The sequence below is a fragment of the Hipposideros armiger genome, unplaced genomic scaffold (genome assembly GCF_001890085.2).
Source record: "Hipposideros armiger isolate ML-2016 unplaced genomic scaffold, ASM189008v1 scaffold_602, whole genome shotgun sequence".
In the NCBI taxonomy this organism is placed as follows: domain Eukaryota; kingdom Metazoa; phylum Chordata; class Mammalia; order Chiroptera; family Hipposideridae; genus Hipposideros; species Hipposideros armiger.
This window is the reverse complement of record NW_017731952.1, coordinates 933,919-961,747: the sequence shown is the minus strand read 5'-3', so window position 1 is coordinate 961,747 and position 27,829 is coordinate 933,919. Positions and strand designations below refer to the sequence as shown.

Sequence of the window (27,829 nt, the reverse complement as noted above, 5' to 3'; positions counted from 1 at the left end):
AGAAAAGTCATGACGCATCTTTGCAAAGAAAAACAGAAAAATACGTCATGACTTTTCCGACAACCCAATAGATGAGGGAAAATACAAAATACTCAATTACTCTGCCTAGAAAAGCTACTATGAACAGATAACGGGAACAATCATTTGAACCTATTGAAGGGAATGCTGCCATGTGTAGGTCTTTTGTATGTGAAGTGATCCTGGATGTTTTTCTGTAGTCTGTTTGCTTAAGGATAACCAGAATACAGATGCTCCTTTATTTACGAGGGGGTTACATCCCAATAAACCCATTGTAAGTTAAAAACATGGTTAAATCGAAAATGCATTTAATACACCTATGTAATCTACTCAATGTCCTAGTTTAGCCCAGCCTATCTTATAGGTGGCTCAGAACACTTACATTAGCCTACAGCTGGGCAATTATCTTGAGTTTCATCTAACCAGAAGCAAGAGACACATGAGGGGATGTGAAAACATAAAACAATATCCAAAAAACACTGGCAACACAGTACACTAGAGTATTTATTGGTTGTCTACTCTTGTGATCATGTGGCTGACTGGGAGTGGCGGTTCCCGTGCAGCATCATGACAGAGTATCATACGGCGTTATCACTAGCCTGGGAAAAGATCCAATATCCAAAGTATGATTTGTACCAAATTCATATCGCTTTGCACCACTGTAAAGGTAAAAAAATCACAAGTTGAACCATCATCTGTCAGGGACTATCTGTAGAAGAGACCTTTTTTCAGGAACTTCCTGTGTTGTGTTATCCCCCAAGCACCCCTTTTTCTAGTTATGGGCCACTCCTGAAGTTTAACTTACAATTCTGTTTTTCTTTAAATCTATAGTTGTAAACTTTGAAAAAGGGATACCAAATTTCGTTTATCTTCAACCTTCAACCTGCAGAGAAAAATCAGTATTAATTTACATTTGTTACATTTTTATCACTTAGTGGACAAGAGGAAAAACTAGTGATTAAAACACAGAAATCTGTTTCATGTAACTTTTTATTAAAAATAGTTTTTATATTGGATACATGTTTACAGATATACTTTTAAGAGGACCTCAGGCATACAAATGTGGACTCTGGCTTGCTTCACTGAGTGAAGATAAAGATATAAAAATCCTGATCTGCCTAAGGGCAGCCAACATGTAGAGTCTTGACAGTTACTCTTTTAAGGGATATTTTAAGTTCCTGTTCTCACATCGAGAAGAGCATATGTACCAGGAAAAGTGTTATCCTATAATTCAACAAAACATTCACATTTCTGCTATAAGAAAAGGATCCTGTGATGATGATAATGATTAAAATGTTTAAGACTCATAGCAGTTCTTCAGAAAGGAAAATTAAAAGAAATTCTTCATAGGATATAAAGGTAATACCTCCTACTGGAACTTAAAATTACTTAATTTGGTAGAGTTAAGAGTAAATAGGGAAATGCTTTAGGCCTGGGCTTCTTAGATTACAAGAGGAAATTCAATAAGAGCTGAGAGTGAAGGGGCTTGATAAAACTTGCTTGAAAGAAAATGTACGCATATGGAAATATTACTGATCTTGGTTTAAGTTATCTTGTGTCACTTGCCTTAGGAGGTGGAAGGTCTTTTTCATGAGCTGGACCTTAATCATAGAGGTGGTAACAGCCCCATGTTGTGATGCTTTGGTGCTGGGACTTTATTTGCCCGAGGCACTCCTTCTACACGAGTCAGTGACATTTAAAGTGCAGTTGACCCTCATTTGCTTAGAATTCTTTAATTCAAATTGGTGTATGACCTAGTGGTTTATAATAAATACGGGTGATTTATTGGCTTTTAAAAGATAATTGTAAAGTGGACATATCAAAATGGAGTTAACTTATATTTACAACAAACCAAACAAAAGCAACAATTATAGAATTACAGGGTCACATTTTAATTCCTGAATTTTACAGTTCAGCATTAATATCACCACATGTATACAAATGGTGTAAAACAAGTACAGTGGTATTTTTAATACAAAATAAACATCTGTTTTTATGGAAAAACTATACTTCATTATCTACACAGACAGCCCATCTTTTCCAAACCATAGCCAAAATTAAAATTAACTACAAAATCTCCAAAACAGGGAAAACTGCTTCAGTTTATTCCAAGAAAAATGGACCCATAACACATTACAAGGGTGATCTGAAGATTGTAGCTGGAATTACTGTTTTTTTCCCAATGCACTGAATTGTAGTCTGGGGGACGTTTTTCTCAGCATGACCTCAGATCATAGATGAGCAAACTAACATTAAAATATTTACAGTTAACTTGCTTGTTCTAAAAATAAAACCTCTCAACTGTTTGCCTCAACTTATTATTTTAAATTCATTTAAGTACATGGAATGTGCTTTTACTCTTTAAAAAAAAAAAGCAGCTTTCATATAACACCCTTGTTTGTTTACAGAAAAGCTTCACGTGCTGCATACTGACTTTGACACTGAAGTAACTTCTTGGATCAAAATGTCCTCTAGATATTAAATTCCACTCCATGCAGCACTATTCTTTGTATGTTAGTCTTTATAAATTACACTTTAACTTGCCTGCAGCTCTGGAGAGTTTTCTAACAAAGCAGAAAGTTAAAAGTATCTTCCACAAAAGACTGTACTCTAGGCAGTTGAAAACATTTTGTTCAATCTACTCCCGTTTCTTGAGAAAATCATTTTGAAATACTATTGTAGAGATTCTTGGCATCTGTTATCTCTAAAAGTGCTGATTTTAAAGTTACATTAACAAAACTGTCATTTTTAATCCACTTGTTTTCATCAAAATACATACTGAAAATTTCTGGTGTAGAAAACTCAACATGTGCTGTAATATTGGGTGTACTTCCTTCCCTCCAACTATAAGGCTGAATTTGTTAAATCTTCAAAAAAATGGTCCCAACAGCTTAACTTCATTTTTTATGACAGTTGAATTTGTATTCCATAAAAGTTTCTTTTAAAAAGAGGCAACTGATTAAAAGAACAACATGGCCAGCACCATTATACAAGTAATGTTATTAGGTTTTCAACTGAAGGTCTGTATTTGTTTCTAGATCGATAACCCCCCTGGAGCAACCCTGCATTATTATTATTTTATCAACCTTGTCCCTCCCCTAAAACCGTCCTAAAACCTGAGAGTTTCCTTGCTGAGAAGCTACCGCCCAGGTTCTTGCTACTAACCTTGTTTTTGACAGCCTTAAGTAAGAGCAAGTGATCAAGTTCCTGGGAAGCCTAGTTTTTTACAGAACTAAACTCTCCTAGCTGATACCGAGTGTCTTTTGCTACTCTTTATACATTTATAAATTCAAGTGAGAAAGCTTTCTGATTCAGATTTTCAGCTCATTGAACAGTTGCAGCATTTTAGTAAGACCACATGTTGAGGGTCTCCAGTAAATATTTTATGAGCCAAGACGAGGTCTTTTCCTGGGAGACGTTTCTTCTTCTTCATCTTCCTCTTCGTCATCTGGATAATCCACTAAACCAACCAAACTTCCCTATTGAAGAGTAAAAAAAAATTTTTTTGAACATGTAACTTAAATAGATATATCTCAATCTGATAAAGGAACTGCCTAAAATTATGAACACTTAGTGAGTGCAATTGGTGGCACTCTTAGGTACCCTCAACTTTTCTATTTCTCCTGGTTTTTTAATGATACCCCACAATTCAATTCAGCAAAATTTCACTGTGAAAAAATAACTACATTTCCAAACAGTGGGACTGGCAAAGAATCATGACATTTGGAGCTAGAAGGACTTTGGAGGTGAACTAGTTCATTTCTCTAATTTTAATCTAGAGAGAATAGCCAGTTAGTGACAAGAAGTCTCTTTTAAGTCACTGTTCCTTGTGTATGTATTTCATCACTAAATACACATCGTTTTTATTCTGCTTCTGAAGAATAATTTAAAATGGCAGACGATAATAAACACAAGAAACAGTTCATAAAAACTAAAGACTAAAAATTTTAGGGCTGTCTCTCTAACGAACAGAAAAGTAAAGATGAGGTAATTCAAATGTTCGGTGTTTTATGAGTAATGACCCCTTTGAAAATCTTAATTAATGCTCTGGACACTACCCAGAAAATTACATGTCCTCAGGTTTTTATTCATTTTGAACTATCCCATGAAATCTGTATACATTTCAGGTTAAGGGGGCTACTGTAAACCCTTCAGACCTACAGGGGATAAACAAATATAACTGAAATAACTCATACTTCAACCTAAGTAGTTTCATACTTCAAGAATCCAGGTATCTGGCATTAACACTTTGTATCAGAGTATAACTGAAACACTGCAATATTAACACAGGCCTTGGAGCAGCTAGAAACAGTTATCCAAAAGTATGTGAACTATATAAAACTTATATGAGAATCCTGCTGCTGCTTTCTCAGCTTAATAACACACACAGCTTGATAAGCAAAAGGCCATATGGCTAAACTATTAAGACTATACTGACTGTAGTCTGACTGCCTGACTTCAAATTCCAATGGCATGTGATTTCATCTTTCTATGCCTCGGTTTCCTTATCTGTAAAATTAGTATAATAGTATTATAGTACTTAGACATTGTTGCACTATTTTGAAAAATACTGGGTTGTCGGAAAAGTCATGACGCATTTTTGCAATGAGAAACAGAAAAAAATACGTCATGACTTTTCCGACAACCCAATATATCGAAAACAAAACATGTAAAGCACTTGGCACAGTGCTTGGTATGTAGTATTCAATAATTGCTATTTAAGATGCTATTACTAATATCATTATTATTTGATTTCTAAGTCAAACAAGTTGGACGAAGGAGACAAAAGACATAATTACAGTATAAAGGCAGCAGTCTGATATTCACAAAAATGACAGTATGTTATTAAGGAAAGTTTTAATTATGCTTAGGATTATATGTCATAATGTACTAACTTTTCAGTTCCAAATCATTAACATTTAAAATTACTTTTTACTTAAGATTAATAAATACTCTATTAAAACACTCAGCTACACAATTTAATTTTCAATTATATCTCTATTATCTATATATACACATCAAAAACAAACTCATATACATTAAAAAGCACATTTACTGTAAAAATAAAAGTACAAAATGTGAAATATTGAAATAAAAAGGCCTGTACTCCAGAGATGCATGCTGTGAAGAATCTGATCAATTTCAAATTTTTAATAACCAACTAACTATAAATGTATTGTTTTTAAACAAATATCAGATTGCAATTATGCCTATCCTCGTACAATTTATTCACCTAAAAATATATTATAGAAAGCTTTTTTTTTTTTTTTAAGCTGAGCCATCCTGCTACCTGTTGGTAGCTCAGCGGCTGCTCAACTCGGGCCGGACTCGAACTGCTGTTGCTCAGAGCTCAAACTCTTGAGCGAGCTCTTAACCAACTGAGCCACTCGGCCGGCCCTTGTAGAAATCTTTTTGATGTTAGTAGACAAAGTCCTATTTCATTCCATTCTTTGAAACTTTAGTATTCCATAGTATGAATATACCATCATATAGTTAAATTCCCTGTTGGACATTTAGATTGTTTTTCCAGGGTATTATATTCTCATCTATTAACGGAACTGATTGAGAACCATCTTTGTATATAGAGTATCATATGGATATGTTAAATTGTTAAAGGTTTTTGCATCTATATTCATAAGTAAAATTCATCTCCAGTATTTTTCTTAGTGCTAGTTTTTAAAAAGTACTATATTTGTATAATTACAGGAGAGATTAAGCTGACTAAGCTGCTGGAATACTGATAAATGCTTTTATTTCCTATGTCTCCTAAAACCTCACTAAAAGTAAAGAAACTGAAAAAGGTATATGCCAACAAAGACAAAAAAAGGATAGGAAAAAACAGCAGATGAAAGCTATCAAGGCATTTTTGGAAAAGAGAAATCAGAGGCAACATAACAGAGGAGAAAGTCAAGAATGATTTGCGGGGATATACAAATGAGAATCAAACTGATTTGTCTTAACCCCAGAAAGGACTAGGAAGTAAAGGCACCAAAATACTGGGATAAGTCACCTTAGTAAACCTGACAACTGGGTCCTCAATTCTATGATCCATCCCCCGACCCCCATCCCGCCAGGAGATTCCAGCTCTTCCACCATCAACTATGAAGAAAATGAATCAGAGAGGCTCTGCACATCAGGACTTCAGACACAGTCAAGGGCGTGGGTAAGGCGCCAGGTTGAAAATGGAAGAGTCAATTCTGCATACTGAGCACAAGCACCCCCCCCCCCCCCCCCCCCCCCCCCCCCCCCAAGCTCTCTTTCCTGTCTAGGCTCTCAGAACACCAACAGGTAAGTTTATACTTGCCACACGCAGTAGGCTAGTCAAGCCTGTAAAAGCTAGGTGGCTCCACATGATAAAAACAAACCGAATCTACAGATAGCAATCCCTGAACAAAAGCAAGGCACTTGCTCTAGCTCAGCGGTTCTCAACCTGTGGGTCGCGACCCCTTTTGGGATCGAACGACCATTTCACAGGGGTCGCCGGGTACTCATATGTGGGCGTATCTGCATGTGGGCCTGGAGACGGATAGAGGAGAGGTGTCTCGGTTCCTAAGACCATCGAAAATATGTGTTTTCCGATGGTCTTAGGCAACCCCTGTGAAAGGTTGAGAACCGCTGCGAGTCTAGCTGTTTATATGAAGCCTACATCAATAGGCCCTGTTCATTGTTTTTTCAATTGTCTCATTTAAAAAATTGGGACATAATTCACATACTGTAAAATCTACCCTGGTAAAGTGTAAAACTCAGTGATTTTATTATACGAGTATTCAAAAGTTGTGCAATCATCACCACTTCTTATTCCATACCATTTTTATCAACATCCCTACCCCCACCAAAAACAAAAACAAAAAAACCCATACACATAAGTCACTCCCTATTCCTCCTTCCTCCCAGCTCCTGGGGCACACTAATCTGTTTCTATGCATTTATTTATTCTGACAGTTCATATAAATGGAATCATACAATATGTGGCCTTTTATATTTGGCCGATTTCACTCAGTATAAAGTTTTCAGGTTCATCTATATTGTTGCATGTATCACCACTTCATTCCTTTTTATGGCCAAGTACATTCATGTTATGGATATATTACATTTTGTTTATTCATTTACCAGTTGATGGGACACTTGGGTTGTTCCTACTTTTTGGCTATTATGAATAATGCTATTAATACTCACATACAAGTTTTAGTGTGGGCATGTTTTCGATTCTCTTGGGTATATACCTATGAGTGGAATTTAACTTTTTGGGGAACTGCTAGGCCGTATTCCAAAGCTGCTGCACCATTTTACATCCCCATCAACAAAGCATGAAGGTTGCAATTTCTCTACATCCTCACCAACACTTGCTTTTGTCAATCTTTTTTTATTATATCCACCCTAGTGGGTATGAAATAGAATTGCACTGTCGTTTTGATTTCCATTTTCCTAATTACTACTGATACTGACCACAGTTTCATGTGCTGATATGGTCCATTTGTACATCTTCTTTGGATATTCAAATGCCCATTTTAAAAGCTGGGTTGTTGTGTTGAGGTTTTAAGAGTTCTTTATAGTATATTTTGGATACCAGCACCTTATCAGATATATGATCTGTAACCCATTCTGTGGTTTGTCTTTTTACTTTATGATAGTGTGTTCTGAAGCATAAAAGTTTTTAAATTTTGATGAAGTCCAATTTATTTTTTCTTTTGTAACACTTGTGCTTTTGGTGTTACATCTGAGAAATCACTGTGTAATTCAAGGGCACGAATATTTATGCCTATATTTTTTTTCTTAAGAGTTTTATAGTTTAACTCTTACATTTACCGGTAAGTCTTTTATCCACTTTGAGTTAAGCTCTATAACATGGTGTGAGGCAGGGTCCAATTTCATTCTTTTGCATGTGGATATCCAGTTTTTCTAACACCATTTGATGAAAAGACTATTCTTTCGTTCACTGAATTAATTGACTTGGCACTCTTGTAAAAAATTTGCCTTACTTTTTAATGAAAGAAAATCTAAGCACCACTAAGACACTTGAGGAAAGTTTACAGTATGAAAGACAGAATCAAAACAAATGATATTACCAACAAAGACCTATGAATAAACAATGACTTTTTTCCTGAACCAACAAAGCATTAAACTAACAAATCATACGTTAGGGAACTATTACTATAATTCACCATAGTAATAAATCTAAGGAGATAGAATTCAAGTATTATTGTCTACTCAATGAAATAGACAGATCTTCCTTAAATATGATTTAAAAATTCTTTTAATCAACAAAATTGATGTTTTTATATCTTGTACTTTTTATAGCTTTAATTTCTTTCTCTCATCCAACTGCATTGACCACTCCCCCAGAGCAATGGCTAAAAAAACAGCAGTGACAGTGGCATCCTGTCTTGTTCCCATCTTTGGTGGGAATGCTTCAAATATTTCTTCCTTAAGTATAAAGCTAGCTTTTGGTATCAACCATATACACCATGTTAAATTATCCATTTATTCCTATTTTACTGAGTAGATTTGATAACAATGATCAAAAACTGTAAATGCACATTCTATACTGATGTACACTTTTGGTGAAATGATGTATTATAGAAGGTGACACACAATGGATTTTAACTGTAAAAAGCTGTAAACCACTTTATAATCCATCAACAGGGATTAGTTATAAATGAAGGTTTATACTTTGGAATTCTATGAAAGAAGTTCTTTTCTGTCCTGCTATGGAAAGCTCCCCTGGGTAAGTTTATGTGAAAAAGCAAGATGCAGAGTTCTCCTCTGTGACTGTAGCAAGTGTTTGTTTTATCATCCACTAATGGCTTCTCACTTTGTAAATATTTTTCCTTAAGGAAAATGTGCATGTTTTATAGCTCTACAACCAAAGCAGTATTCTATGTCTCTATAGCATTCATATTAGTGTGTGTCTGTGAGTGTGTGTGTGTGTGTGTATATATATATACTGCTTAATTTCATTAGTAATGTCTTCACCAGCTTTGAAAACTATAACATTTTCAAAGAGTGTGGTGTGATTTTTACATGAGAGCTTTAGGAAGCCTTGCAAAGGAAAATAGACAAATTCACACCTGAACTATTTAATTTTAAGAACTAATCTATTAGATTGCAGCAATCAATACTGATGGTAAAAATGGCTAAAGGGCCATTGGTGATGAAGAACTTTCCATCATTTAGAAATGTGGCCACAGTTTGTTGAAGAAGGTTGTGTAGTACTTTACTTCTGTGAACTCCTATCTTGCTTAGTTTCAATTTTTTTGATAGTCTAGAGTGAATGAACAATTAGTTTTACAAGAGCAATCACTGTTTTTCTCCCTGTCCCCCCAAAAGCTATGGAATATACCCGGGGTGCCAAAAATACGTATACAAGTAAACACTTTGGTCAATGTTGCTCAAGCAATAGTTGCTCCATAAGTGTCTGGACGCTGACGGTAACCACTTTGAGAACCTCTTGTAATTGCAGAAGTCAAATGTGACTTGTATTCATCTTTTGTTATTGATATATATTGAGAATTAGCAATTTTAACACAGTTTTTTCCTTTCTTAAAATGTGTATACAGTTTTTTGGCACTCTATTTGCTGTTATTGTCAAAAAAGGTGAAAAATGTATTTGTGCTTGTACTTTTTTTTCCTCATGCATAAGTAATAAGTTATCTAGGATAATAAATTTTAAAAAATCAAGAAAATAACCCAGAAAAATAGAATAAGAAGATTAAAAAATAACAGGAGAAAAAAATTATGAAAATTATAAGATCAATCTGTAGAATGCCCAATATCCAAACAACAGTTATAGTGAAAGAGCATAAAATGTCCCCAAACTGAAGGACAGAATGTTCAACTGAGAAAACCCGAAGTATATCACAATAGAATTTCAGAACACAGGGATAAAACCCCAAATGTTTCCAAGAAGGAGAAAATAAAATCTCACACAAAGAATCAGAAATAAGAATATCTTCGGATTTCTTGGCAGCAATAACTTTTGAAAGAAAATTACTTCCAATCTGGTTTCACATTCAGTTAAAATGTCAATCAACTATGAGGATAGAATAAAGACATCTTCATACATAAAAAGTCTCAAGTTTTACTTCTTGTTAAATTCTTTATTCAGGAAAACTATTAGATGATATGCTCCACCAAAAGGAGAGGAGAATTCAATAAGGAGAACAGAGAAAGGAGATCCAGAAACAATCAATACAAGAAAAGAAAATAGGCAAAAGGAAGTATTAGGATGATGGCAGAGGCAGCCATAAGACAACAGCTATGCAACAAGTCTACAGAGCGACCACTCTAGGGTAGAACAGTATGAGAGACATTAAGAGAGACGGGGAGACTATGTGGAAACAGACCTGAAAGGTATTGAAAAAATTAGTGAGAGGCACACAACTACTGCAACAAATGAAAAAACAGTGGCAATTATTTACTGTAGAAAAAAGTTATAAAGAAAAAAGGTACAGAAAAATATTCACGAATGAAAAATATTCATGTGTGCTAAATTCTCATCTACCATAACAAGAATTTAATAAATTATGTCTAATCTTGGTAAAACAATGTGCCAGTATTAACATATTATTTAGAAATAGAAAGTAGAGCTAGAAGAACACAAAGCTATCTTTGTGGAGAGGAAAAGAGGACTAATTTTTTTCAGTACTTTCAATACTTTTTGCCTTTTGAAAGTAAGTACTTATATTACTATGATTTTAAAAAAAGGAAAAGCTAGAATGTACTGAGAAGGTGCCAAATAGTGTTCTAAGCTCTTTACACTTATTAAATAATTTGATCTTCACAAGCCTATAAAGTGGGTGCTATTTTATCTCTGTTTAAAATGAGAAAACTAAGGCCCAGAGAGAGTAAATAACTTACTCAAGGTCAAACAGTTAAGAAAAGGCAGAGCCAAGATTTGAACCCAAACAATATAACTCCAAAGCAAATATTCTTAATGTGTCACAATATTACATTAAATTGTCCTATCAAAACATGAAAATTAATTTTAAAATTTCTAGCTGAAAAACATAAAATGCATTTCAAGAACAGTAGAATCCCATTGAAAATGCTCCTTCTATAAATTTTTGTCAAGAGCACACCTCGCTATAATACTGAATAAGGATTCTACATTTCTGTAAAACAGTAAACTCAGACTTGTATTTTGTGTTCAAAACAAGACGCATCACTTCAGTTGGGTTTTGTAATACTATGGCATTTCCCACCTTTTGATCTATGTTTATGTCTTTTTATTTTTAAGCTACTCTATTCTGGAAAAAAGGATGGTTACATATAAGAAAAATATAAATGAAAAAAAGTTTCATGTAAAATTTAAACTTGTTTATAAAAAAGTAATCAATGGGAAATATATTATTTTTATGCTAATGGCAAAAAGGCTAATATCCTTCACTAAAGATTCATTCATATTAAGAAAACATAAGCCAACCTTAAAAAGGCAAGGCTATGAACAGATAACTTACAGAAGAGCAAATTCAAAAGGCTAATATGCAACCTGACTACTAAACGAAGGACACACAATTGGGAATGAGATACATACTGTCTCTACTATCTGACTGGCAAAGATTAAAAATAACGACACAGGCAAGGCAGCAGCGAGCCAAGCACACTCATACAACACTTATGGTAACATAAGCTGGTATAGACTTTTTTTGAGAGGAATTTGACAGTACGTGTGAAAACATTCTACTCAAATATCCAAGAACATAATTTAAAATGCAACAACACTGGTAGTCATATCAATGAAATATTGGTATCAACTTATGTGCTCCAAAATATTACTGGGGGGAGGAGTGCTTACAAATATTATGATACAGCTAAATAAAATGAAATTCTACAGTCATCAACAGTGTTTTAATAACATAGAAAAATTCTTATAATAAATAAAAGCAGGATACAAAATTGTTTATAGAAAGACCTCAATTATGTGTCAGATAAACAAACCCACATACCTAAAGAAAAATCAAACGTTAGCAGTAATATTCTGATGACGTGTGCAACTTTTTTCTTCTTTGAAATTATTTTTATTATCCAAATTTTCTTCAGTGAACAAAAAATGATTTTACAGATGGAAAAAGCCAAGTTTGTTTATGTGCAGAGCAGTTTCACATACCTTGGTGGCCGTTACTGACGTAGCCAAGTTTGTAGTTTTGGAAGAGGACCCATTAGAACTTGCTGGTGGTGTCTGAGCCACTACAGATTTACTGTTTGTACTGTTTGCTCCATTAGCAGCGCTGGCGGAGTGGGAGAAAGTAAATTTGAAGCCACCAGAAGATGTCCTTTTGGGAAGGTTTTCCTTGTCTTCACTTTCTTTTGCTAAAGCAAAAGTAAAATTTTGAACCTATATCAGTAAATATTGCTAAATCAAAGCATCTCAAAAGAACAATAATTTAAAAACTTATAAAACATTGTCTTTGTTTTATAAGAGTTAAAAGAGTAGAGCATGATGTGTATGGTGGTCTTTACTTATCAGCTGGAATCTTAGAAATCTCAGGATTAGAAAGGACCTTAAGAATCATATAACAAACCGGCCACCCTATGCTACTATTCTATGCTGCTGTATCTGGGCCACTTCCAAGGACTCATTCGTTGTCTGACTCTGTCTTCCTGCAGCTTCCACTCACTGACTCTGTACGTCTTTGCTTAAAAACCTAATAATCTCTCCCACACGTCAGTATTTCACGTGCTTAAAGACAATGATATGATCATGTCTATCAGTCTTTTATTTCTTGAATAGTTCACATTCCTGTATCTGTTTCCTTTATAAGATAGGGGTCTACTATCCTTTAACATCTGGTTGCTATTATTTTTGTATATGATTCTTAAATAGATACAGTACTTCAAGTTTGGCCTCCTTTGACAGTAGTCAGTCAGGACAATGCCTGTAATGAGTAAAGGTAGAAGAATCTGGCTACTAAAAGGTGCCTATTCCTTAAGACATTTTAATAGGCTATTTGCTCCCACAGGCTAAAATAAATGGAACTTATGGCATTAATGAGTGGAAAATGAGTGGGGCTGGGAACAAGTTTTAGGAAAAATGCAATAAGAAATCAATGAAACACTAATAAGAAATGCCTTTAGAAAATCTCACATTCAAAATCATAAACTCATATAAAGTCCAGAAAATGCTTTTTCTTTTCAAGATAGAAATTTTTATTAAACATTTAGATGATGTATGCAGGACAGTACTCCAATAATGGTAATTTTTCAGGCCATAGAATTAAAGTAATTAGTTCTTTTGAAAGATGGAAAATTTTACTTTTACCTCTCGACACTGTATCTTTATGAAACTTTTATAATGTTTTTAAAATGTCAAAGAGCAAATTTACTCCTCAGTTTCCTCAGCGGTAAAAGGCAGAGTGCTTTGGAAAGTATCTATGGATCTATATGGTGTCTATTATTAGAGAGTTCAAAATAGAAAAAAAAGCCAACATTGTTCATAGAAGGCAAAGAAAGTATAAGCAGACAATGCAATTTCTAAATACCAAATGAAGACCATTATAAAAATGGCAAGTTTCAAGATAAACATTTTAAACATGAAAAGGAATTCCAAACAAATTTAGAAAAAGTGCATAATTTAAAAATTATGACTCAGAATAAAATTTATGTCTTTTGTGCTTTATAAACTATGAGCAGACCTTTACAAGCAACTGAATAATTTCTGTAATAATTATAAGATGATGCACTATTCAAAAATTCAAAAATGTAATACCTTTCTTAGTCTCCATAAATTTTTCATAACTATCTGGAAAATCATCTTCTGGCTTAGATTTCTCCACAGGTGCCACAACTGCTTTTCCTTCCTCCTCTTCATCTTCATTAAACCACATTTCTTCATCCTCTTCCAAGGCTTTTGCATCTCTGCGAAATCTGTTACTACGCAATATAGATGGTACACTGTAAGAAACATACCGCAAATACTGAGTAATTAAAGTTCATGATCAGATTAAATTTGAGAATAAGTATATATAACCAAGAGGAGCTGAAGTAATTTTAACTGAGTAAAATTTATAACATAATCATCTCAATTCTGATACAAGACTTAACCAGAGAACACTAAAATATGTGAGGATGTTATAACCTAAACTAGAAATTTATTTTGAGTTACAATATGGAACAGTCATTTTTCATATAAAAGATTCCAGGTAGGGAGGATATCCCACCCTCCTACATATAACCCCATACTATTTAATGATGGAAAGAAAATGCCTGGGTAAATTTCATATATAAGATCCAAACGATAGACAATTTTGCATATAAATTTATAGGCTATAAATGCAATATAGTGAAACAATACCTGTTCAGTTTCTGATTTTGTTTGTCTTTCTCTTGTTCATATTTAGTCTTCAATCCTTTGAATGTCTGAACATATTCAATTGATTCAAGTGCTTTATAAAAGTTTTCAACTATATGTGTCGTAAGAGATTTGATATCTTCCTGTGTAAACACAAAATTTAGATTTCAAATATAATACAATACTCATTAGGAGAAAAACTTAAATTTTTTTTTTTATAATTCCAAAACTGATCAAAAAGTTTTTCAAAATCATCTCCCAAAAATAAATGTCCCAGTTTCTTTATACATGAGCCAGGGCTCTACAGAAAACTTGGAAAAAAAGAAAAGCAATTCACTGGAGCTCTTTTAGGGGATTATATAGAACATTTCAGAAGTAAATGGATTTAGTTTGTCTTCTGGTTATTTTCTGTGCTTACGTAGCACTTTACAATTTAAAAAGCACTTACACATATACAGATCGGATAAACTATTAACTTGAAAACTATTAACTTGCTTATTCCCACAGTCTTCCAATGGTATCTTTATGAAATAAACTGACAGTAATAATTTCTAATTCTAAATGAACCATTCTAAATGATCATTGCAAATGCATGGATACAAAGCAGGCTCATTATTACAAATAATTAAAGTTGTGATTCAGAACTTCAATATTATAATAGTAAAAAATATAGAGGCCACTTTAAAATATCCACCATAATCTGGTTGCATTATCTTTAAATGAGTTCCACTGGACATCTCAATGAAAAAACATGCAAAGAAGGAAAATCTGAAACCTAGGCAAAATGGTTCTGTGTTGTACAACTCAATAAAAAGATGAGTGAAGTTTTGGGATTCAATGTACATTTATCAAACCATTCAGAATTATTTTCAGAAAAACAAATTCAATCACAGGAATAAGGATGGGTTTGTGAACCCTACAATTTATCAGTATCTCACCAAAAATTTTAAAGGAATAAAATATAAAAGTTAATCTCTGATTGATCAGAGCAGTGCTGTGACTCTGGGTTCAGATACGTGGTGAGCTTGAGCTAGTTAACTATGTTCCTCTTTTCTAAGGCTAACGACAGTAAGTACTTCTATCCTCTTTATCCTTTTGAATGTCATACCCTTGGCAAGTGACCACTATTAGAAAAACAATCTAGTCACTCAAATAATCTTCATGTGAGAATATCATGCCATCAGAAGAAATCTGATTTATAAGAAACAAAACCAGAGAATGAATTTCTAGCTTTGACTTTGTTCTTTCAAGTCCTTTCTAACCATGTGGCTATTTTTTCTGGTAGAATAATTTCAGTGTGTAGAAGAGGGCAAATTTTTGTACCAGTTCTATAGTTATCTGTCTTATCCCTGCCATTCACATAGAGCTCTCTTCAGATCTTTGTATGACAAGTCATTTGTTGCCCAAAACTGAGCTGTAACATATCTTCAAACCCTGACTGTGCTTCTAACCAAAAGGATGCTCCTTTTTTTTTTTTTTAAAGATTTTTATTGGGGAATTGGGGGATGGGAACAGCGCTGGGGGATTTGGGGGAAGGGGAACAGACAAGTTGCCGTAGTTTTTTTGTTCTTCAGTCTAGTTGTGGAGGATGTTGCTTCACTGGCCCAAGTTGGTACCATCATTGCGCTCTTCCTAGGAGAGGCAGATCAGTCGCCGGCTTCTGGACGGCCGCTCACTGCGGCTGCTGGCCGCTCACGCTGGCTGCTGGCTACACACGGTAGCCCATGGCAACCCACTGCAGCAGGGGCTGCAGCCTATGCAGTCGCCAGCAACAGCTCCAGGTTGAGCTGTTGTTCAGCATCTTAGCTGTAGAGGGCAGTGTCACTGGCCCTTATATGTAGGATCCGAATCGGGGCCCTCTGGTGTCCCAAGCCAGCTCTTAACCAACAGCCACTCGGTGGGCCCAAAAGGATGCTCTTGAACAGGTCACTTAATCACTTTGGGCATCTGAAGTCCCTCTTCTGTAAAATAAGGCAGCTGGAGTAGTCCATCTAACTCCCTCATCTCTTCAGCTTAAAATTCCAGGATAACATCCTATTTTTATGCATCTTCTATCAATGTCTACCAAAGCAATTATTTTTCAACCTTTCTATTTATTTTTATCACTACCCTATAATTGATCAAAGAGATCACATGAATGGCATGCTGGACTGAAATGCCCAAATATGCCAAACATGAACCTGAAACATTTGGCCCATAAAAAAGGAACTGAGAAGACTATAGAGTAAATATGGGTTAAAAGACTATACTAAATTTCACAATTTAAAGTATTAACATTACTAAACATAATTATTTTACTTTATTAAGAATCTTTTAATATAAACTTACCACTCTTATAAATTCAAATAACTCAATAACAGCTGAATTCAACAGATTGTACCGAGTTCCATTATCCAGAAGAGCATTTATAACTGGCTCAAAAAGATTTCCCTTGGTGATGTAACGATTATAAAATTCATCTTTAAGGCCAATTATCCGCCTCATAAAACGAAGAGCACCTAATTAAAAATAACACAGGGGATGCGTCAACCATCTTACTAATATTCATTATTATACAAGTATTTTTACATAAAGCAATGTGTATGTTCTTTTAGAATAAAAAGCAGAACTTTGTGGGTTTTGAGGTAAGTAGTTGACAACTTAAAACCTGTACAACTTTTGTAGCCAGAGCTGAAAAAACAAAAACAAAAAACAAAAACCCAGTAATTGTTAACTGGAAGATAAACTACCTAGGCAGGTAGTTCCATGGCAAAGATTAAAAAATACACAAAAACCACAGAACGCAAATGTCGGCAGTGCTCAGAGCAATGCTGGTGGACATGGAGACAATGTAGTGAAGGCAGCTCAAATTAGTCGGTGCTGTCATTAAGGTAGCACAGGAGTGGTACAACCTGCCAAGCACCAAGGCTGCCTTTCCTTTCTGGGGAGGGAGCTTAGGAGGCAGGTGCTGCTTTTAAAATTCTGAAAACACAGCCAGTGGGGCTCCTGCTGCCAGTTTAACAGGAGAGTTAAAGGGTTTTTACTTTTCTGATGAAGGCTATAGTTCCACTCCTACTATTTTAGTTCCATTTGCCTTGGAAAAATCATTTGTGAACCAACACTACCTCCACATTATAACATTCTCTTGTTCGCCAATTGTTTAGGAACTATTTTGCCTTAGGTAAACATGTACTGTGGCAGATCAGACTGTATTTGTAAAAGAGAATAGAGTAACAAATAAACAGTGTAATTTGGCTTCATATTTTAGAATACTGAAAATTTCCTTTCAACCAGTGTTTTCTCTAGCTAAAAAAGCTAAACAAATTTAGCAATGTTACTGCTAAAATTTTTATGGAACACCAAAGGCTAATTTTAATCCCTATTTTTATGTTTGTTGAGATCCTTTAACTTGTAACTTTGCTCCAATTTAATTTATTCTATTGATACCACTAGCCAAATCTTTCAAAATAGAAGGTTTCCAATTTTATAAGTTGTCTGTCATTTCACCCTCTGTTCATGAATGGAAGTCATTAAAAAAAGAAGTTGTGACTATTGAAAGAGGCTCTAAATATTATCTGAGAATAAAACAGAAACAGGATACATAAGGTAAAAATATTTGATAACTGCAACACTAAACACATATGCAGAGAAGTTCTAGACTTGTAAAATATTTTGATATCTTTTACATTTGATAACTGCAACACTAAACACATGTGGAGAGAAGTTCTAGACTTGTAACATCATCTTTTGTGTGGGATAAGAAATATAAATAGTTTACTTAAGATTAAAAAAACTGAAGTTGGCAAAGATGTGAGCAAATGGGCACTCTCATACACTGCTGGTGAATGAACTGACACAAAGTTACAGTTAAAACAGCACTGCTTATAATAATGGAAATCTTGAAACAATATAAATATTTAAATACTAGAGATTCATTCAATTATGATATAGCCATCTATATAAATGGAACTACTCTTTAGTCATCAAAAAGGCCTATTTATAGAAAGCCAGATATAGAAAATCTATCATGAGAACAACCCTTCCAAAATTAATATAAAAATTAAATGTAAATTCAATCAGAATGAACTGGATAAAATATTTTTTAAAGTTATTCTAAAGAAGAAATGTCAAAGAACCAAGAAAATTATGAAAAAGTGATGGGCGGACTTGGCAGATATTAAACTTTACAGCAGAGATACTATAATGGCATAAGAATAAACATTCCCATTTATTTCATCTAGTGAAATAAAAGTGCAGAAACAAGATACAAGTATACATGGTAACTTACTATTTAACAAAAGTGATATTTTAATTCAGTAAAGAAAATAGTTTATTTAATAAAGGTGTTGGCACAACTGGCTATCTAGAAGAGAACAAAACTATACTCTCACTTCAAACTATACGCAAAAACATTTTGGATGTATTACATATATAAATGAATTACATATACAAATGTAAAAAGTGAAATAAAAATATCAGAAAATTGAGAATATTTATATAATCTTAGGACATAAGAAACTTTCCTAAGCAAGACAAAAATTCAAAAGCCATAAAAAGAAAAGAGCCATAAGAATTTTAAAATAGTCATATGGAAAACAATACCATAAATAAAGGCAAAAAGAAAAGACAAATGAAACTGAGACATTTTTATCCCCAAATGTGATAAATTGTTAGTATCTCTAATATAAGAAGAGATCTAAGAAAAAAATAGGCAATTTGCAACAGGGAAAATGCAAAAGCACTAAAATACAAAACAATGTTGTCAAGGAAAATGTAAATTAAAACACAAATGGAATACATTTTCCATTATCAGCATGATAATTTAAAAAGATATATTAACAATATATAAACATTTTGTTGTCCATTATTGGGGTTCTGTCCTATGGAAATAAATAAACCAGTACTTAAAAGATTTATGTCCTAGGCTGTTTACTACAGTATTGTTTGGAGAGGCAAAACACCAAACCAATCTTGTAATCCATGTATTAGAGAATGGTGAAATAAATTGTGGAAGAACCACTCTAGGAAATGTCACTCAACTACGTTTAGGAAAAAAAACCTGGTTCACATCACATCCAATGACTTAGAGTAACATTAAGAAACTGAGAAGTATGCTAGTATAATCCTGTTTTTGTAAAACTAAAACAAAAAAACTGTACGTATAAACATGTTCATGTAATTTGTACAAGTATGGAAAAGGAATGGAAAAGAAATAGTACAGGCAGTTAACAGTGGCTACTTTAAAACCTTAAAAATAAAGGAAGTAGTAGGGAGATTAACCTTTATTCTTAGGGAGATTAACTTTTTCCTAACACATGAAGTCAAATGCTGAAATTTTAACTATAATTTTTATGCTCAGAAAAAACCCACAGAGCTCTTTTTATTTGGAAGGAGAAGGAGGCTTATTTATCTCTATTTTCAGGTGAAATTACGAAGAGGAAAGGAAAGTCAACAATGAATGTTAAAAATCAACACTAGAGCAAATATTCCACAAGCTCAATAAATAACCTGTGTTACACAAAAATATATCTCAAAAATATAGTCATTACTAAATGAGTTTGATGAGCAGATGTAAAAGAGAGCAGAACTGGTTCTCTTAGTGAAATGTTGTCATTGCACATGGTATCATCTCAGTTAAGCTAACTGAATCTAAATGTGAGCAACTGAGGGTTCGTAAGCACTATGATCTATTACTCTTATCCTTTAAATAAAAAACAAGTACTTCTCACAATCATCTCTTTACTAACATATATACTGCTTAAAATAAATAAATTCACATGGGTTACTTTGGGTTTTATCTCTGTTATAAATGTTGTTCCTTAAAACATTTTATAAGACTGTTCACTTAAATTGTTACTTACACAAGGCCAGGAAAGTGTGCTTTGAATTCATCAAGACCAAGACTCTTCTTAGCAAGTCCTTGTTCATAATATAGTTTTTTATGTGATATGTGTGATGTTCCACACAAAATGTGAGTAGCTCTAAAATTAAGGCAAGCAGCTGTGCTGTTTGATAATTATCTACAAAGAAAGTCATCACATGAAAATAGAATAAATATGCAATACATCCAAATAAAGAGAATAAGCTTGCGTTCTATATTTTAGAGCAAAAGTAAAACTGTATTTCCTCCTTTTTGTATCAATTAAAGAAGCTACAGATTTTTACTTTTTCATTACCTACTAAATAGATACTTTTCTAGGGCTCTTATATAAAATATTTAATAATGTTAAGAGGAAAAAACCCTCAATGGACATCTACAAACATGATAATAAAACCCTCAATGCATTGAGATTTTCTTCGTAATGTTTCCTTAATACATGCTTTCATTATTATTATTAATAAATCTATAAAAAGGTCCACCATAAAGAGGAAGTACCTCAAACTTTTTGCCTAAAGTGATATAACACAAATTTCCCAAGAAAAATTAATATGCTTTCTTAAAAGACATCTTTAAGGAAAGGACATTTTTGGCTACTTGAAGATCAAATAAAAAAGATTACATCAAAATTATTTTAACATCAAACCATGATATCCCTGAGAGGCCTATTGAAATACACTAGATTTTCTTCCTCAAGAGGCTTTGGTTTATGCATTCATGAAATGATTTCAAACTGCTTCCTGAACATCAAAATTGAATAATGTCAAGAATTTATATAGGTAATTACCCACACCATTAAAAATGCTTTAGACAAAGAAATATTAAAACTGTGAGCAAATTTTGGAATCACAGTCTTATTGAATAGAAAAAATAATTGACATCATCTAATCCAACGTTTTCTTTTTCAAGATTACACAATTTTGTGCAAATATGTTATCATAAATAAATTAACATTCTTTTCAATAAAACAATGATTAAACATATAAAATATAATTTTGGTATTTCAAAGATCTTTTATACTTTAAATGCAAATAAACAGTTTTACTTGCTCCAGACCAATTTGTGTAACAGCCAACATCACAACCAATATTTGAACTAGTCCCTTACCATTAAAAACAAATTCTTTTAATTTCTCAATTCCCAAATTTTATTTACAAAGGATTTTATAACAATGATCTACAGGATTAATTAAATGTCTTGCTTTCATTTTCCCAAATTTGGACATAAAATTACTCATATCTCTAATTAACCCAATAACTGAACTGTCTTCTTGTTTGAAACTGGTTCTCCTAGAACTTTTATGAGTGTGGTAGAGAAGGATGCTAGGTACACACACGCACATTTTCCATACTACAGGCTCATGGCTGGTATGCATGCTACATGTAAAAGCAACAGTATTTACACTCAGACTCATAAACAATACTTAAACATAAAGCTGTCATGAACACTAGAGTTCCTAATTGGCCTTAGTTGACTAGATTTCAAAAATAAGAACAAACTAAATCCTCAATGTTCAGACATCTTCTTAAAAAGTCAGAAAACAAGTTTTAAATTTATAGGAAAAACCCAAAATAAAATTACAAATGGTTTCCCATCTTTTATATTGGAGAAAGTGGAATTTTTTCTTTATAATAAAGAAAAATAAATGTTTTTTTGATTTTGTTTTTGTTGAAAATATACCTTTCTTAGCCTTGTACAAATGCATTATACTTGAAATAGGAAAAAATTCTAATTTGCATTAGTTAAAAAATAAGAATTGATACTTACCGGGACAAATCGTGCTGTTTTTATTGGATCCAACTATATTATCTAATAAAAAAATTAAAAAATCAGTTACTTCAGGAATAATATCTCACATTTCCCTAGCACTACAATATACAAAGTATATCTTTCATCATAGTCTCATTTTACTTGCATAATAGCCATTAAAAATTAGTTGTTTCAGTCAAATATTATATCTCTACTTGCAATCTTTTATAGAATTGGGTGCAGATGAGGAATTATTAAAAGACAATATTATAAATATTCTGATAAAAGAGGGAGACTACAACCAGAGATAAGACTGATATACCTTCTTTTATCCTCTCACAATTAGGATATATCTCTGTATATAGGAATTTCTTAATTTCCAGAATAACACATGTGAATAGGTGAATTGCTCTTTGAATTAAAAAAAATAAATGGAACATTATAAGTAAACTCCAATTTCTCAGCACACATCTTATCTTAGAGCACATGTGTATAGGGAAACACAAGAATGTAAATCGGAGCACTGTTTGTAATAGCAAAAAGCTAGAAACAAATTTAAATGTACATTAGAAGCAGAATGGCTAAATTATAGCATACTCATATAAGAGAATGCTACACAAGAGTTAAAAATAAATAAGAACTCTCGGTATAAATATGGACACATCTCAAAAAAAGCAGTAGGTAAAAAGAAAAAAATTGCAGAGTAATGGAAGTCAATGAATATCAAGTTTGAAAACAAAAAATAATACATTATATATGTCATAATAATATAAACAAACATAGCGTTTGTTTTCCAAATTCAGCATTCCTTGAGGGACGGGGGTGGGTGGTGTGGAATGAGAATGTGGGGTACATAGGAAACTCCAATAGCATATGTAATTTTCTTAAAAAAAAATAATAAATCTGAAAAACTATGGTAAGTTAGTTTTGAGAGAGCCAATAGGAAGTATATGGGTGACTGTTATACTATTATCTAAACATTTCTGTACGCTGGAAGTGTTTTATTTTAAAATTAACGTTAAAAATGTATTCATTTTAAGTTACAAGTAAAACATTCTGTGATGTGTTTTACCCATTCAACTTTCTATTTTTAAGAACTAGTCAGATGCTAAATCAAAATTCGATTATTTAACTGCTATATAGTATTCCATTACACAAATATATGACACTTTTTTCCTACCATGAACAATGCAACATTCTTGTACCTGTCATGCATATGCATAAATGTTCCCAAGGATATATACTCAGAAATGGAACTGATGGTATTGTGCAGGTGTGCCCATCTAGAACTTTATTAGATTAGTAAACATACTCTTTACTGATCTCCTCTTAACTTACTCAACAAGTCTCAGAGAGTATGTCCCACATATATCTCATTTCACAAGTTGGGTTGTATTCTGATCAGAGTCAATGCTTTGTTTATGCTAGTTATATTTGATAGTATGATTCCATTTAAATATTGCGGACTAATGAAATACAGTATATATTACATAATACAGAATCAATAAAAAAATTGTTGCCAAATCAGATATACACAACTGACTACTTAATGGGAAGTACATAAAACCATTATAGAATTCTGTATTCAGATTGCTTTTAAAATATCTTTAGGTTTTCACTCCATGTTAATAGACTGAAACCAGAAATTGTAGCAGATGAATTAAGGGTACAGTTTACACAAGAAAGATAATGTGTATATAAAACAAAAAACACATGTTAAAAATAAAAAGCCTTGACCCTGTACAAAATATCAGCAAATGAGTCAGCGCTTAGAGTAAATGCTTATAAAGAGCTTATTTTTTTTTAACTGTTCTCTGCTTTAACCAACTTTTGATTAACCCCATCCATTTCTGATCCTTATGTTGTGAAATTGGAGAACTTTTACTATATTCCCAAATTGTTCTCCAAAATGATGGTATCCTTGGATTTTCTAAAGTAGACAATATACTGTGTGCTGTTACTCACTGCAGATATCAACTTTAACAACTTTGGGAACAATCTTCTTCTACTACGTGTTTATATCTCTCTTCCTCAAGGTTTACTACTTTTTGCCACATTTTCTATACCATTCTCTAACACAGTCAATCAGAAACAAGGAAAATCATTTTATATTGCAGTTTAAATTTCAGTAGTAATTTCCTTGTCATATAAAGCACCAAGTAAACAGTATGTTAGTTTTAATGCTTATTTTACTCTTTAAAAACAGAAATCATAAGCAGATAAGTAAGATACCCTACCCTTTTCACATTTGTCTTCTGAAGTATTCGTCAAAAGTGGTGCTGTGAGGACATGCATACAATGGTTGTAGAAGAAATTTAAAAATTCACTTTTTTCAGTTTTCTGAAACATACAGAATTCAAAAAATACTTTATTATCTTTATAATTAATAAAACATATTTAAGAATTAGCAGTGTGGGTCATACACAAACAACATACTTAAGATACTGTGAAAGAATAAAAAATTAGTTATATTCACCTTAATCTTATTTCTGCAGAATTTAAAAATCAATCTATTTCACATTACAAATTCAATTTAAAAATGAAAGAAGATAGTATTATAAAAAGTTTTTCTGAAGAAAATTATTCAGAACACTTTTTTTCCAAATAGGCTTATACTCTATCAAGCAATGTGAGAGAAACTTACGGTAACTCCTTAAAATTTGTAATCCCAGATTTCACAATAAGGGAATTTGAAAAACCACCAAATTGATTCATGAAGCCACTAGAAACAGGATAGAATTTAGATCTATTTAAAATTTTTTTCAAATCTATTACTTGAAAATTTGGAAAATAATACTTTTTGATTTTCTGGGCTACTGTTTTTTACACAACTGGTACCATAAACTTGCAATGACTTAAAAATAATATACATGTTCTCTAAATATAAGGAAATTTTATAAAGGAAAAATTGTCCATTATTTTGAGATAATCACTATTAATATTCTGGAATAAATTCTTAAATCCTTTTTTTTATGACTCCTTTTACTTTGAAGTTGAGATCATTCAGTATGTATTTTCTTTTTTTATGATATAAAACACAAAAAATTTACAATGTTAATCATTGTTACCTTTATATTTCAGTATAATTCACGTTATTGTATGTTAATTTTTAAGACGGTTAACACACAAAGGCCCTAAATAGAAGTGCTAACATTTCACTAAGATCTTAACAAATTACAATATTGTATTGGGTTGTCGGAAAAGTCATGACGCATTTTTGCAACGAAAAACAGAAAAAATAGGTCATGACTTTTCTGACAACCCAATATTTTGCCCCAATTTACTGCTACAGGAATACAATGCTACTTGAATACCAAGCGTATAAATACGTATTTATTTACTGCTTTTCAAAATTGCAGATTTTCAAAAATCTTATATTTATATATAATTTATATATTTATATATAATTATTACATATAAAATAATCTAAAACTGATGAGATAAAACTGTTTATTATTTCAGAGTAATTTCTTACATTAGTTGTAGCCAGCATGTTCTCTGGATCAATTAGAGTACGAAGAAGTCCCATTAATTGAACAGCACCTCCTAGCTCAGGATCAGTATCACAGATCATTTGTTCAATTACTACATTAATAAGAAGGATATCCTGAAAGAAAATGTTTCTGTTAGACCTGGTTTGGATATAAGATAAATACACCAGCTGAAAGAACAAAATCAAAATCACAAAGAAAAAACCCCCAAAGAACAGATAAACTTAAACTTTTTTCTAATGTTTCCCAAATTTCTATAAAAATACTAGAGTGAACCCCCCACCCCACAAAAAAAAAAAAAAGACAGAGCATGCCACAGCTTACAATACCATCAATATAGGGAAATGGAAAACAAAACTATTGACTAGCGATTCTTGTTCACTGGAGCTTCTAAAAGATTCTCATTCTAGGTTTCCGTGTCAGGTATGAATTTAGAAGTTGACTAAACAAGCAAGATCACACATCATGCGATCAATCCCAAAACATAGCTTATCTCAGCTTCTAACTAGAAAATCCTTACTATCAAAAAACTCAGAAAAATAACGCAGTACAAAACTCTCCACAGGAGGTGAGAGGATGCACATTGTGTTATATAATGATTCAATGCCAATAGATTTATTGTTATATTAGTAACATGCTGTTGGGTCTTAATATAAAGAGCTACAAGGCGGCTTGCAGAAACAAAATTTGTCTCCTGCTTGTATTTTTAAAGTAGAAATCTTGTGCATTAAATTAGGATACAAAGTGACTGTTCATATCAAAGAAAAAAGTTTTGATATCAATTCAGTGGATTTAAAAATATGTTTATTATTGGGGGAAGAAAGGTTGTAACTGAAGGAGATGAAATAAGGGAACTCTGTGGAATGAAAATAAATATCTTAAGTTGGGAGAATTCTGGAAAGTAATAGTTTCAGTCTAAAGCACTTTTTATTATTATTTTGTTTTGCTAGCCCTTCCCAAACTTAATATACTGTGTTACCCAAAAATAATATTCCCTGTGAAGTTGTTTGTGAACTTAAATGCCATAAAAAACCAACAAAACTGTGTCAAAAGCAACTTAACTGCTTAAAATAAGAATCCTACCCTCTAAAATGTTTCAAAGTTTGAACACCCATAAATCAATTCTATCATGGCAATAGAGACACAACAAAATTTTTTCAAAGGGGAATTATGAAATAAAATTCACATTACATTTATAAATCCAGACCCAAACCATATTTCAATTAGAGGGAATACAGTAGACTGATTCTACATTAATTTGCTGCGGTTTCTTACTCTGGTGTGTTCAGTCAAGTATACCTCATATAAAGTGTTCAGATATTACAAAAAGGTATCAGCCAGTGAGCTTTCTTCAGAATAATGCTATGGCATTTAGTTCAAAATAAAAAGTTGAAAAATATCTGATGCAACTTTAAGAAATAAAATGTGATATGTTGAATACAAAGTATTAAACAACCAATCCATAGAGATTAATTTATGTATTTTTTTAACTTCTTATTATGACAAATTTCTGTTTTTTTTTTAAGCTGGAGAATGTGTTTTTATTTTTGTAGTTATATACTGAAGTCAATATTTAATTTAATAATTCATTATTCACAATTGATTTATAAAAACATTTAACCCTTAAGCTGTACATCAATATCCTATAACTACAAATTTTATTTATCACTCTCCTTCAAGTCTGAAGAAAATGATTAATTTATTAAGTTCCACAGACAGCACAGTCCTACTGACGTAACATTTAGTCATCAGTCCTACGCTCATGTGAGAATTAAGAATAGCCAGTATCAAACTGGCCTGAAACCTGACTGTGTTCCTGGCTCAGGATTCCTGTAATAAATTTGTAAATCAACACTAAGACACAAAAATAAATTAGGGTGTGTACATCATATAAAAAACTTTACAGTAGAGTAAAAATTAACACTAAAATGTTAGCAAATGTCAACCATATTATGTTTTATCGAATTTCAAAATGCCCAATTAACAGTGTATAAATGCAAATAACTTCATGTAGGATTTTTAAAAAATTTTGCCCAGCATTTCAAAATGGTTATGGAATATAACTTTTAAAATGTCAAAGTAGGGCCGGCCGAGTGGAGCATTGGTTAAGAGCTGGCTTGGGACGCCAGCTCTGAGCAGCAGGGCCCCAGTTCGGATCCTACATGAGGGCCAGTGACACTGCCCTCCACAGCTAAGATGCTGATAAACAGCTCAACCTGGAGCTGGGCTGCTGTGAGGCGACGGCGATGGCGTAGGCTGCCGCCCCTGCAGCAGTGGGTTGCCATGGGCTACCCTATGTAGCCAGCAGCCAACGTGAGCGGCCGTCCAGAAGCCAGTGACTGATGTGCCTCGCCCGGGAAGAGCGCAATGATGGTGCCAACTTGGGCCAGTGAAGCAACATCCTCCACAACTAAATTGAAGAACAAA

The 27,829-nt window shown here is 32.9% G+C and overlaps 1 protein-coding gene across 2 annotated transcripts in view; it reads right to left on the bottom strand.

The window, feature by feature from the left end:
• Positions 1-1,889: 1,889 nt before the first annotated feature.
• Positions 1,890-27,829, bottom strand: part of PPP4R3B (protein phosphatase 4 regulatory subunit 3B) — a 55,810-nt gene continuing 29,870 nt past the window's right edge. Inside the window, exons 8-16 of one of the 2 annotated variants that reach the window (XM_019624704.1) lie at positions 25,387-25,518; positions 24,149-24,251; positions 21,930-21,971; positions 20,146-20,304; positions 16,634-16,803; positions 14,309-14,448; positions 13,724-13,908; positions 12,125-12,327; positions 1,890-3,497 (exon numbers count right to left, since the gene is read on the bottom strand). In XM_019624704.1, coding sequence (XP_019480249.1) covers positions 3,402-3,497; positions 12,125-12,327; positions 13,724-13,908; positions 14,309-14,448; positions 16,634-16,803; positions 20,146-20,304; positions 21,930-21,971; positions 24,149-24,251; positions 25,387-25,518 — 1,230 coding nt within the window. In that variant the 3' untranslated portion in view covers positions 1,890-3,401. The remainder of the gene's footprint in view (positions 3,498-12,124; positions 12,328-13,723; positions 13,909-14,308; positions 14,449-16,633; positions 16,804-20,145; positions 20,305-21,929; positions 21,972-24,148; positions 24,252-25,386; positions 25,519-27,829) is intronic. The other variant, XM_019624705.1, reaches the window with a different exon arrangement.